The sequence below is a fragment of the Phocoena sinus genome, chromosome 1 (assembly GCF_008692025.1).
Source record: "Phocoena sinus isolate mPhoSin1 chromosome 1, mPhoSin1.pri, whole genome shotgun sequence".
Classification (NCBI taxonomy): domain Eukaryota; kingdom Metazoa; phylum Chordata; class Mammalia; order Artiodactyla; family Phocoenidae; genus Phocoena; species Phocoena sinus.
The window spans coordinates 115564300-115578377 of record NC_045763.1 but is presented as its reverse complement, the minus strand read 5'-3'; the positions used below and the strand labels follow the sequence as shown (position 1 = coordinate 115578377).

General features: G+C 42.2%; 1 protein-coding gene across 3 annotated transcripts in view; it reads left to right on the top strand.

Annotated features, from left to right (window-relative positions):
• The window catches only part of FCRL5 (Fc receptor like 5), a 53964-nt gene that overhangs the window by 14065 nt on the left and 25821 nt on the right, over positions 1 to 14078 (top strand). For all 3 annotated transcript variants that reach the window (XM_032609557.1, XM_032609551.1, XM_032609540.1), the window contains exons 7-8: positions 9030 to 9308; positions 12629 to 12907. In XM_032609557.1, coding sequence (XP_032465448.1) covers positions 9030 to 9308; positions 12629 to 12907 — 558 coding nt within the window. The remainder of the gene's footprint in view (positions 1 to 9029; positions 9309 to 12628; positions 12908 to 14078) is intronic.

Sequence of the window (14078 nt, the reverse complement as noted above, 5' to 3'; positions counted from 1 at the left end):
GATGACTCAGAAAGGCACTGCCCTAAGCCAACATCCTAGTGTAAAACCACAACCACCTGGAGTATAGAACGCTTTCATCACAGATTTTCCCAGTTTAGGAGGACTGTTATGTGTCCACCTCCTCTGACCATCTAACTGACTGGCAGAGGCGTTAAGAAGTGCTTATTCCAGGGCAAGCTTTCTGTATATGCCAATGATTGATTTCCAACTAGCCATTGCAGTTGTCACAGCTTCAGAACAAGCACCTCTGATGGCAGGTCTTCCTGTCCCTTCACCATCCACCACTTCCCCCCCAAGCAACACCACTGTTGGCACCGGGTGTAATTTCTAGAATGATTAGTCCATGTTCTAACAGGTAGGGCATGAGGGGAGGGTGGGCAGGGTTGCCTCTTTTTCTTGTGCCAGATGCTCCACCATTTCATTAGGGAGTTGTTCTCCCAACTATGGATGGACCACAGTCGCTCCACCACTTTCTCCCTTGTCCCAAGGAACAAGCCCAATTCTACTCCAGGCCAACTTCCCATCGGGTCAGCTGACTTAGCCCTTCCCCATTCTGAGACTCTTCTTCTATGACTCATTCTGTGCACATCCCAATACCAAGAATCCCACATGTCATTTTATTCATTTAGAAGTTGTTCCTGACATCCGTATATACCCTCGCCCAAAGTTGGTGTTTGAAGGGCAGGAGCTGGTGCTCATCTGCTCAGTAAATGGAGTTCCAGGCCCCATCAACAGTTTCTTGGTACAGAAAATTCAAGCTGAAGACAGACAAAAGAAAGCTTCATCCTTCCTCAAAAAACAGAATTCAAGATCCCTGTGGTGCAAAACAGCCATGATGGAGAGTATTATTGTGTTGCCAGCAATAGTCGCTCCTTCTTCCGCAGTGACCCAGTGAACCATCAATGTGAAAGGTGTGTCTGCCAGATATTGTCTGAGGGGATGGCTTTTTCAAACTTCGTGAAAACCACAAGGTGGTTGGGTGGAGTTAATGTTGATAGTTGCCAATAATTTACTACTCTGAATAATCTACCAGAAGTTAGAGACTAACAGGAGTGGGATTTAGGGATAGAAGGAGTTATGGGAGCTTTTTGGAAACTCCTAGAAAGGGAGGTCAGAGAAAGTACTCAGTGATTGGCATATGTCTGACTCTTCATATTTACAAATTACTTTTAGCTTAAATGCAGTGGCTCCTGGGATAAAGCCAGAACAAACAGAATTTTAGAACTGGAACAATCTGAGACCATGTGTCTTCATAAGCCTCATTGATTTAAGGATGTGCAGGGATTCCCTCCCTCCCACTACCTCGTTGTCTCTTTTAGTTCCAAATGACACATCCTTTCACCACCCTCAGGGCTCCTAGGGCACAGGATATTGGGAAGAATGAGATAGAGTTCCAGATCTCTCCTGTGAAACCAAGGGAGCCTCTCTTTCAATTCTGTATCAGTTTTATCATGAGGCTGAAATCCTGAGGACCCCAGACCCCTATAGTAGAGGAACTTCCCTAAATCTCTCTGCCCACAGAACATTCTGGGAATGACTCCTGTACTCAGACAATGACCTGGGGACCCAGGCAGTGAGGAGAGGCCACTCTCCATCAGAAGTGAGTTAAGTCTGACCACCAGAAGTCACAGGATCAGGTTGTTTGTTACCCCACAATCTAAAGACTGCAGCTTCAGAAATTCACAGGCTTTTGGTTCACATGGCACCACGGCAGGTTCATTGCCTCTGCTTGGCAGATCTGAGCTCCTTCCTGTGACCACACTCTCAGGAATTCCTTACAGTGAATCATCAACAGTAAAATACACAGTCTGACCAAAACTCTCCTAACATAGCTGTGAAAACTTTTCAGGGTCCAGATGCTGTCAGAGTTCACCATTATTTGGTTTAGATGATACGCAGTCTTTGATTTTTCTGTCAATCAAAAAAAAAAAATAGTCCAGCGATTCCTGGGTCTAATCTTCCTCTTACTGAATCCCAACAAATCTCTACTCCCTTACCTACTTCCTGCTTCTTCCCCAATTTATCTATATTAGTTTGCTCAGGCTGCCATAACATAATACCACAGACTGGGTGGTTTAACAACAGAAATTTATTTCCTCACAGTTCTGGATGTTAAAAGTCCAAGATCAGGTGCCAGTAAGATTGGTATTTAATCAGGGCTCTCTTTCTGGTTTGTGGTAGGCCACTTCATCTCTGTGTCCTAACATGACCTTTCCTCTGTGCCCTGGGAGAGAGAGAGGCCTCTCTCTTCCTCTTCTATGAGGACACCAGTCCCATCTGATTAGGGCCCCACCCTTATGACCTCATTTGACATTTATTTCCTTAAAGGCCCTATCTCCAAATACAGTCATATTGGAGATTAGGACTTCAACATATGTATTTGGAAGGGACACAGTTCAGTCCATAACACCATTCTAATATCCCCATTGGTTCCCAGGCCTTTGAACAACTGTCTCTATCTTGTGGCCTCATCTTTCAACAAGTTCAGATACCATCACACCCCTTAATAAGTCTGTAGCATCTGTCTCTCTCCCCCTCCTTGGTCCCTGGCATCTACAGAATTCACTGTTTTTCTCTTTTCTTTCTTTATCCTTCAAATCCCCAGATGCTTGAATTTCCAATCAATCTTAATAGTTCTCAAATCATTTCTCTATCCCAGAGTTGTGGAGATATCTGTTGTTCCAATCAACAATTAATTATTGGCAATAACCAATGTGCAAATCCATGTAGCAACATCACAGTTACTCCAACCATGTAACTATGGTTACTACACCACCCCAAACTACACCACCTACTTTACCAGTATCTGATGCCATCTTATGCTGAAAGCTATTAAGGTAGTTGTGGTAGTGAGAGGAAAATAGCTTCTGTAGAGCCCTATGCTGTTTCCATCATTGGTGGCAAACTGCAGTTCCACTTTCAAGGAGATGATATGATTCAGCATTAGACCATGAGTAAGGAGACAGACTCAGGTCCTATCTGGCCCTGAAAACAGCCTGCTGAGGGACTACAGGTGGATCTCCTAACCTTTTCCTGACTCAGTTTTCTCACCTGTAAATAGAGAGGGTCAGGCTGGATGCAGGGAGAGTGTAGGAACAGAGGAGAGCGTCCTGGAAGAGTATGTGAATCTGGAACAGAAATGGGCCAAGGGCAGAGGCCTGAGGCCAATCCCAGCCAAGGGAGAAGTGTAGAGCAGGGACTGATAAGGAGACTCAGAGAGGCGTGGCAGGTGAGGGAACAGATCTTCCATGGTCATATGGCAAAAGGAAGGGACAAGGTAAATCTCTCAGTCTGGTGGAAGCAAAATAAGGGACTTCTTCCCAGAGAACATCATTTCCTCTGGAAAACAAGAATGAGGGTCACCTAACAAAGGGAGACAGGAGAAGAGAAGGGCCAGGTCTGATGGGAAAGGAGAAGACCAGCATGGAAAACAGGAGAGAGCTGGGGAGAAAAGCCTGGGAGGCACTGGGCTGCCCTGAGGGCCAGTGGACTTCAGACTGGACATCTCACTAGCCACTGATTGAAAGCTCCAAGAAGTGTCAGATGCACTTGTTGACTGTTTCTTTCCCTCAGTCTCAACCTGTCCTCACCCTCAGCCCTCCTGGGACCTGGACTTTTGTGGGAGATGAGGTGAGCTTTGACTGTGAAGCTCAGAGAGGTTCTCTGCCCATCTGGTATCACTTTTTTCATGAAGGTGTGCTGCTCATGAAGATAGAAGCTACTTTATGGAGAACAATGTCCTATAGATTCTCTCTGACTGAAGAGCATTCTGGGAACTACTACTGCACAGCTGACAATGGCCTTGGCCTCCAGAGCAGTGAGACCTTGAGACTCTCTGTCACCAGTAAGCTCTGGATTCCTGTCAGTGACCCATCCCTGACCCTCTCACACCAACCTTTTCAGAGGTCTGCATGGATCTTCCAGTTTCCTACCCCAGTCAACCTCATGCCTGTCTTGGTTCCCTTCTTATAGAACCAGCTATCTGTGGGCCTTAATCCTCACCCATCCCTGGCTCAGCCAGACCCCTATGATAGCTCAGCACCTCCCCCAGCTTTTACCAAATGAATTTGTTTTCTCAAATTATCTTCTCAGGCCCTGTATGTTCAATCTCCAAGCCAATTTCTCTTAACTCCATGCACAGAAGCATCTCATGTTTCCCCAATAACACTTACATATTAATTTAGCTACAAGCACAGTCATACGGGCATATAGCAGGCAAGACATTACTTTCTCCAAAGTGTTCTCAAGCAGTTCAAGCTCTTCCGATAGGTTTAAAGAGGGCTGAAGGTGAAGGGAAGGGAGGAAATTGTTTCCTGGAAACCAGCTCATTTGTTTTCTGGGGTTTCCGTGATCCTTTGACTTAACCCAGTAAAATAAGTGTCATTTCATTGTATTATGTTTTTAAATTTTTTGTTGCAGTATGACATACATTTATAAAGGTATATGAACCATAGTTGTACAGATCATGGTTTCCCATGGAACCATGAAAAAGTGTCATTTTAGGAGCAAAATTGCTTCTGTTTTCACTTGGAATCTTTGTTTAGTAGAGAGTGAAAGTTCAGTTTTCTTTTCAGAGAAGAGAAATATAAATAAAAAAATCTTGAATCTGGTATATCAGATCATTTTAGGTCAGAAGAAAAAAACCCTGATGTCTCCCGTGGGTGAGGGTTTCTTAAGGATATCCAGAGATTAAAAAAAAAAATCAACAACAACAAAACAAAAAACAGGAAAGACATTATATTCAGATTCATGGAATAAGAACTGGGAGATCTCTCAGAATTCAACTTATTTCTCAAAAACAGATTATACTGATGTCTGAGGATCTAGAAGCTTTCATTATTCTCTACTCCTAGGCCCATCAGCTATTTCCTTTCTATGTCCTTCTGACCCATTGTTCTTACTGCTCCTAAGTGCTTTCCACCCTCATTCTTATGACTCTATCTTATAACTTATCTTTACTCAAAACTCCTGTTAATTTCAGCATTGACTGCCTTGGACTTCTAGGTATGATGTCCTGCTCTGTATTTCAGCGTCTGCCCCAACAGCCAAAGCGGTGCTTCCAACTAGTCTAACTAGTCAAGCAGCCCAGCTCTAAGACACCTCATAGGTCACTGGCAAGTCTATACGTAGAATGTTCTTAAACCAACTGCTCACCTCTAATTCAACAAATGATGGCCAAGAGAGCAGGGTCACTTGGGACAACATGACATGTAATGAACTACGTTTAAGAAAATACTTTTTCTAGGAACGATATGCACAGCAGGACCTCTGAGGTTTCCTAGAAAGAGCCAGTGTACATGAAAAACACCTTGCTCGGGTTGTCTGATGTCAGCGTGGGTCAGAAAATCTGAATTCTAGCCCTGAATATGAAAATAGCTCATAATTTGGGCAAAACTTTTAAATTTTCTTTGTCTTGCTGTTTTCACCTTCTATTGAAAGTTAGATAAAACAGTAATTAGCGTCCCTTAGAACCCCAGAATTCTGTGATTTGAGTTGGAATAGGAACCCAGAGGCCATGAATTCATGAAGCTCTGGAAGAAACAGAGTGAGGGAGAGGCTGAGCGGCACTCGTCAAAGCCCCAGACAAGACAACCAGGGAAATCTGTGGGTGCCCCAGAGCTGGGCTTGTTTACCTGGCAAAGCAAGGGAGAGCATCAGTTTCACAGAGTCTCATCATCTCTCACAGCAGGGAGTTAGGTGAGGCACTTTTAGGGCTTTGGGAGCAGGAATTGGTCAGAGTGTGATTGTAACTGCAAGTGTGGTTTGGTCAGAATTTGTAAATTAGGCAAGTTTCTGTTATAGTCTGTGGTCTTAGGAACCCATGAGTCCACTTGGAGTTCTTATTACTATGGTCCTATCTTGGAACATATGGATCTGAAGGACCTCTTGCTCCTCGATAGCTGTTTCAGATCATAGAAATAAAACATGGCCAGAGGAAGACATTATCCCAATATAAATTGTTGAGTAAAGAGATTATTTTAAAATTGTAAATGATCTGAGGCCCAGACTCCAAAGCCTGAAGCCAATCTACCTAGGAAAGTCCCAAGCCCTAAGACATCCTCTTTCTCATTATGATGCTGTATTTTCTTCTCAAATTTAGCAATATCTGAAACCCCTTTATTTCCCATTTCGTGTCTGTCTTCCTCAATACCAGAGTATAAGCTTCATGAGAATGGAACCTTATCAGTTTTGGTCTGCACCTCATCCCTGTGCCTACTTGGTGTCTGGCATAGAGTAGGTCCTCAGTCAGCATTTGTAACTCCATGAACAAAAAGGCTTTGAGATGAGATGAGGAAAAAAAGAGCAGGGAGAAAACATTGATCTTTGCAACTGTTTATATCAATGGAACAGAAGTAAATGAGCCCTAAATTAGCAAACAAGTTGAGAAGCTTCACTGTGAGCCATGCAGACTTTCTGGCAGAATAATCTGGGTTGTTTTTTTTCCCCAAGGGAATATACCCCAAAGAGAAGACACAGAAATTTCTTGGGAATGTGAGCTAATAAGATATACCCATTTTGAATCTATCAACATCCCTGGGTCACTAAATCACTACACGCCCCCCATACACACACACAGCTTTCTCAAGCAAATACAAAACTCAGAATATAATTTTATTCATTGACGTAAAAGCCATAAAGAAAACAAGTCCAATATGAGAATCTTATATGTATAGCTGATTCACTTTGTTATAAAGCAGCTACTAACACACCATTGTAAAGCAATTATACTCCAATAAAGATGGTAAGAAAAAAAGAGAGATTATAACAGAAAAGAAAAAAATATATATATAACAGAGCTCAGGAGAAAAACCAAACCTATGTTAAAAATAAAATCCAGGGCTTCCCTGGTGGCGCAGTGGTTGAGAGTCTGCCTGCCGACGCAGGGGACACGGGTTCGTGCCCCGGTCCGGGAAGATCCCACATGCCACGGAGTGGCTGGGCCCGTGAGCCATGGCCGCTGAGCCTGCGCGTCCGGAGCCTGTGTTCTGCAACGGGAGAGGCCACAACGGTGAGAGGCCCGCGTACCGCAAAAAAAAAAAAAAAAAAAAAAAAAAAAAAATAAAATCCAAATTTGAAGCAGTAAGAAGAGAATGCATACTTCCAAAATCTGTTACTGGAATGGAGAATTGGTTTGAGAAAATAATACAGAACACAAGGTAGAAAGACACAGAAAAAGGCAAAAAGAAAGTAAAATATGGAGATCAGACAACGAAGCCCACAAGTGTGGATAATTAAGTGTCTAAAGAGAGAAACAAAACTCAAAGACATAATAAAAAAGTTTCCTGAAGTGAAGAAAACTTGAATATGTATATCAAAAGACATATCCTGATGAGGTTATTGACTTTCAAGGCTAAAAATATACATGTGTGTGTGTGTGCACGTGCCCATGTGTGTGTGATAACAGCAAAAAAAAAGAAAAAATAGCAGTCATCTCAAAAAGAAAAAATATGCAGTTGGTCTTAGTCTTTACACAGAAGTCAATGCTAAAAGAGAGAGGAATGGTATTCAGACTTGGACTTTCAGAGGAGAAATGAGAACTGAGAATTTTATATCAAATCAAAAAAACATTTTCAAACGTGCAAGAATTCAGGGAACTTAGTACCAATTAACGCTTCTTGAAAAATTACTTGATGAAAAACTCTAGCCAGCCAAGGTATGAATCAATATAAAAGGCTCCAAATGAGGAAACTATGATATGAAAAGTGAAGAATCTATTCAGATCAGTAGTTCTCAGCCTTGGCTGCATATTAGAATCACCTAGGAATTTTGAAAAAAAGACTTTTTACTAAGCTCTCTCCAGACCAATTAAATTCAGAATCTCTCAGATGGGGTCTCAGAATCCATATTTTTTAACGCATCTTCAGTTGAAAATATTATACAGATATGGTTGAAAATCACTGATTCAGACATAAACACAAAGGCTAAGCAACATGAGAGTTATGGTTACAGAAGAGAAAGCAACTATTATAAATGCTGAAAATGTAAAGAATATATGTAACAAAGGAAAATCAGTCAGAGGGAGAAGAGGAAATTAAAAAACCAATGTTCTCATGATTATTATTATTTCATAATGGAGAACAAAAATTGACTTGATAATTTAGAAAAATTAATGACAGATTTCAAAGTTTTCATTTTGTAAATAATTTCTGGATACTTTATAGAGAACAACTCATCATTAATGTATTATAGTTCACTAGCAGTCCATAAAAATTCAAATAATAAACTGTAAGGTCCCATAGGATAGAATAAGTCAATTCTTCAGATGGAACAACTGTAGAGTTTAAAACTAGGAAAAGAGAAATGATAAGAAAAATAAGCCTGTGCATTTATATGACTATAATTGATCAGAGAGTGGGGAAAGGAAACTCTTACATACTATTAGTGCAAGTGTAAATTGGTTGAAACTTTTTGAAGAAAAATTTAGCATTATGTATCATTATTTGAAATGCCCATATCCCAATCCCAGAAATCCCACTTCGAAGAATTTATCCTAAGAAATGCATTGACAAAATACAATGATATATATACAGAAGTGTGTAATGCAGCCTTATTCAAAATTAGAAAACAATAACAACCTAAAGTTCCATAATGAGGAATTGCTTCAGTGTATTACAGTAAATTCATACCATTGAATGCTTTGCTGTTGTTAAAAATAATCAAGCAATATTTACCCTAAATTATCAAATTTTAAATTTAGAGGAGTTGCATTTTATGCATGTAAATTATACCTCAATAAAGCTGATTTTTTAAGTGACTGAGATAGATCTTTAGGTAATAACACAGAATGATGCTCATGATATTTTGCTAAGGGGAAAAATCAGGTCATAGACCAGTATGTATACTGTGATCCCATGCATGTATGTGGGTTTTTTATGCATTTGTTTATGTGTTGATAAGAATAAGAGTTCTTACACATAGAAAAGATCTAGAAAGTGTCACCAAATAATCATCAGAGGTAACTTCTGAAAAATAAAAATAGAGTCAATGGGAAAAGATCCTGGTATCAACTAACTCATTTTTGCTCTCAGTTCCAGTATCTCACCCCGTCCTCACCCTCAGGGCTCCCAGGGCCCAGGCTGTGGTGGGGGACGTGATGGAGCTTCACTGTGAGGCATGGAGAGGCTCTCCCCCGATCTTGTACCGGTTTTATCATGAGGATGTCAGCCTGGAGAGCTGCTCAAGCCCCTCTGAAAGGGGAGGTTCCTGCAACCTCCTTCTGACAGCAGAGCATTCTGGGAACTATTTCTGTGAGGCCGACAATGGCCAGGGGTTCCAGCGCAGTAACACAGTGTCACTCACTGTCAGAGGTAAGTGGACCCAACTACAGCACAGCCAGGAACAGACCATCTCCCCCACCTTCACCTGTAGCCACGATTGGAGGTACCCCAGGGCCATTTGCTGTGTGACATCATTGCTATACAGCCTCCTACTGAGAGTTCTGTATTCTACATTTTCAGGAACTCGCACCTTCTCTTTGCTTGCTTTGCCTCTCTTGGTAGCAGCAGTGCAAGGCATTGTGACTAAAAGTTTCCTAACGTACGAATAAAGGCTTTTAAAACACAAATTGCATCCTGGCCAACAATGATCAGCAAGAAAGGAAATTATAAAGTTCAACATGTCTCACCTCAGAAGAGATTTAGTTGGAGTTTCCTTTGTCAGTCAATCAATAAAAAGGCCAACTCATCCTTTCACTGGCTCATGAATTTCTCTCTAGCTTCTCCTGACCCTGTCCCAGAGCAACTCAGACCTCCAGCCAGAACTCCTGCTAAAAGACCTTTCAACATCATTCTCCTGACATCTTACCTCTCATTCAGCTATAGCACTCTCTTTCCTACCTGGCCTCTCATGGGCTGACCTCCTAGTCATGTCCACTTTCAGTGCAGGCTTGGCACCTCACTCATAGTCTTCCTCTCTACCCTACACTCTGTCATCTTTCCATAACTCGTCCACATGGATGACCCACTCGACACCATGGCTTGTCATTCTTTCCGCCACCCACTGACACGTACGTACACTATTCCAATCATCGGATCACAACCTCTTATCCCTCTACTTGTTTCTTCAAATCCTCCAATCACTAGGGGCAGGACAGGAATAAAGACGCAGATGTAGAGAATGGACTTGAGGACACGGGGATTGGGAAGGGTAAGCTGGGATGAAGTGAGAGGGTGGCATGGACATATATACACTACCAAATGTAAAATAGATAGCTAGTGGGAAGCAGTCACATAGCACAGGGAGATCAGCTCGGTACTTTGTAGCCACCTAGAGGGGTGGGGTAGGGAGGGAGAGAGGGAGACGCAAGAGGGAGGAGATACGGAGATATATGTATATGCACAGCTGATTCGCTTTGTTATAAAGCAGAAACTAACGCACCGTTGTAAAGCAATTATACTCCAATAAAGATGTTTAAAAAAAATAAAAGAATACAGGAATTAAAAAAAATAAAATCCTCCAATCATTATTTTTCTCAGACCTCAACAGAACCCCCAGTTCATTAACACCTTTACTTCCTCCCAGACAATCACACCCTCGACTCCCACCACCATTTGAGTGTTTGTCTCTGTATCCATCCAGTAACTCATCCCTCCTCTTCCTAAGGTATAGAAGACTGCTTCCTATGAAAGGTGAACATCTCCATCTCACCTCTAGAGTCCATCCTTCCTTGCATTCTCAGACACTTTGAACAACTTTCTCTCCTGCTTTATAGGATCCTTCCCATTGACATTTAACGTGCTATGTCTCTCCCATGTCTAAGAAAAAACCCTAACTTGGTCCCACTTATGTCTCCAGCCATGGCTCTATTACGGCTAAACTTCCAAAAAAGAGTTACTTGCACAGATTGTCTCCATTTCCTCCTTACCTTCTTGGATTTAACACTTGGTTTCTTCCGACCTTTATATAAAAAATGATTCTCACAAAGGTCACAAATGACCCCCATGGCTTTAGATGCAATGGCCATTTTCCAATCCTCACCTTACTTGGTCTCTCAGAAATAGTATTTCTTTCTTCTTGAAACCCTCCCTTCCTTGGCTTCAATGACTTCACCTTCTCCTGGATCTCCTTTCTCTGCCACTCCTTCGCAGTTCCCTTTACTAGCTCCTCCTTTTATAGACAAACTTTAAAAGCATTGGTGTGTCCCAGAGCTTTGTCCTGCATGTACCCTCTTCTCTTATATATGTTCTTTCTCTGGATAATCCTGGGGGTGTCACCTATAAATGATTCTTAAACTTTTATCTCCAGAAGAGACCTCCTACCTGAGCACCTGCCTATGCCATATCTCTTAAAGGCTCATGAATTTGAACATCTCTAAAACTGAACTCATGGAACTCCCCCCATATCTGGTCCTCCTCCAAGTGTCCCTAGCTCTGTGAAAGACACATCCATTCACCCATATATACAAGGCAAAATCCCAGGAGTCTTCCTTGCCATTTCTCTCCCTTGGTCTCCATAGCCAGTTAAACATCGACTCCTATTGATTTTATTTCCAAAATAGTCCTTGGATCTTTTCTTTCTATCTTTACTGCCACTATCATAGTCAAATCTACCACCATTTCAATTACTGCAACGCCACCACTCCACCCCTAATAACCTCTCCATTCCATTTCTGTCCCATTACAATCCATTTTGCACACTGAGATCAAAATTGTCTTTAAAAAAGACAGGTTTGATCATCTCATGCCCCTGTATAGAGACACTTACAGGTTTCCCATTGCTCTGTGAAGAAGGATCAAAATCCGTACCATGGCTTGCGAAGCTCTGCCTAGCTCTCCAGCCTCCTATTTCATGGCACTCTTCAAACCCTTCTCTTACTGCTGCTGTCACCTCGTTTCAACAGCTCAAAAGCTCCAACCTTCTTCCCAGCTCAGGGCCTTTGCGCACACTGTTTGCCTGCCTGTGCAGTCTTCACTCCCTTCCTCACCTGGTTAATTCAGATGTCACTTTCTGAGGAAGCATTACCTGACTAACCCATACTAGATCAGGCCCCATTATTATACATTTCACAGCATCCTATTCTTTACTTTGTATCAATTATAAATGTTTTAATTATGTATTTGTATTTCTATTTAATTGCTCTCTATCACCTCAACTAGATTGCAGGCTTCATGAGGGCAGGAACTGTGTCTTTCTCACTATTGAATCCCCAGCATATTGTGTAGTTCCTGAGACTTTTAAACTGCTCAATTAATTTTTGATGAATGAATAAATATAAAAATGAGCCAATAACTTGATCAATATTTATTCTCTTTTGGGTCTTATTTCTGATGCGGCCAAGGCTCGGTTACATCTCTGGCTATGTAAGCAGCAGTCTCCCCTGTTTCTCATTTTCTATTGAACTGATTTCTCCTTTTCTCCAATTGTCTTCTGACTTCTCAGATACTTGGGTTTCAATTTAATCTCTGGTTTCAGATTCCCCTCTTTTGCGATTGTATATCGAAGTATTCCAGACTATATATAACACTACACAAATGATTTGTTTCTTCAGATATGAAGAAATTATAGCTGAGTTCTGAGTGATGTCACAAGGTCATTAAAAACAGAAAAACATTCTCCAGCTTGAAATGTCTTTTCTATGGAAGAACATATTTAAACATGAACTGATGGTTAACTATCTTTCTTCCTTCAGTTCCAGTGTCTCAGCCTGTCCTCACACTCAGTGCTCCAAGGGCCCAGGCTGTGGTGGGGGACATGATGGAGCTTCACTGTGAGGCATGGAGAGGCTCTCCCCCGATCTTGTACCGGTTTTATCATGAGGATATCAGCCTGGAGAGCTGCTCAAGCCCCTCTGGAATGGGAGGTTCCTGCAACCTCCTTCTGACAGCAGAGCATTCTGGGAACTATTTCTGTGAGGCCAACAATGGCCAGGGGGCCCAGCGCAGTAACACAGTGTCACTCACTGTCAGAGGTAAGTGGACCCAACTACAGCACAGCCAGGGACAGACTATTTCCCACACCTTCACCTGTAGCCACGATTGGAGGTACCCCAGGGCCATTTGCTGTGTGACATCATTGCTACACAGCCTCCTACTGAGAGTTCTGTATTCTACATTTTCAGAAACTCACACCTTCCCTTTGCTTGCTTTGCCTCTCTTGGTAGCAGCAGTGCAAGGCATTGTGACTAAAAGTTTCCTAACGTACGAATAAAGGCTTTTAAAACACAAATTGCATTCTGGCCAACAATGATCAGCAAGAAAGGAAATTATAAAGTTCAACATGTCTCACCTCAGAAGAGATTTAGTTGGAGTTTCCTTTGTCAGTCAATCAATAAAAAGGCCAACTCATCCTTTCACTGGCTCACGAATTTCTCTCTAGCTTCTCCTGACCCTGTCCCAGAGCAACTCAGACCTCCAGCCAGAACTCCTGCTAAAAGACCTTTCAACATCATTCTCCTGACATCTTACCTCTCATTCAGCTATAGTACTCTCTCTCCTACCTGGCCTCTCATGGGCTGACCTCCTAGTCATGCCCACTTTCAGTGCAGGCTTGACACCTCACTCATAGTCTTCCTCTCTACCCTACATTCTGTCATCATTTCATAACTCGTCCACATGGATGACCCACTCGACACCATGGCTTGTCATTCTTTCCGCCACCCACTGACACGTACGTACACTGCGCCAATCACCGGAGCACAACCTCCTATCCCTCTACTTGTTTCTTCAAATCCTCCAATCACTAGGGGCAGGACAGGATAAAGACGCAGATGTAGAGAATGGACTTGAGGACACGGGGATTGGGAAGGGTAAGCTGGGATGAAGTGAGAGGGTGGCATGGACATATATACACTACCAAATGTAAAATAGATAGCTAGTGGGAAGCAGCTACATAGCACAGGGAGATCAGCTCAGTACTTTGTGACCACCTAGAGGGGTGGGATAGGGAGGGAGAGAGGGAGACGCAAGAGGGAGGAGATACGGAGATATATGTATATGCACAGCTGATTCGCTTTATTATAAAGCAGAAACTAACGCACCATTGTAAAGCAATTATACTCCAATAAAGATGTTTAAAAAAAATAAAAGAATACAGGAATTAAAAAAAATAAAATCCTCCAATCATTATTTTTCTCAGACCTC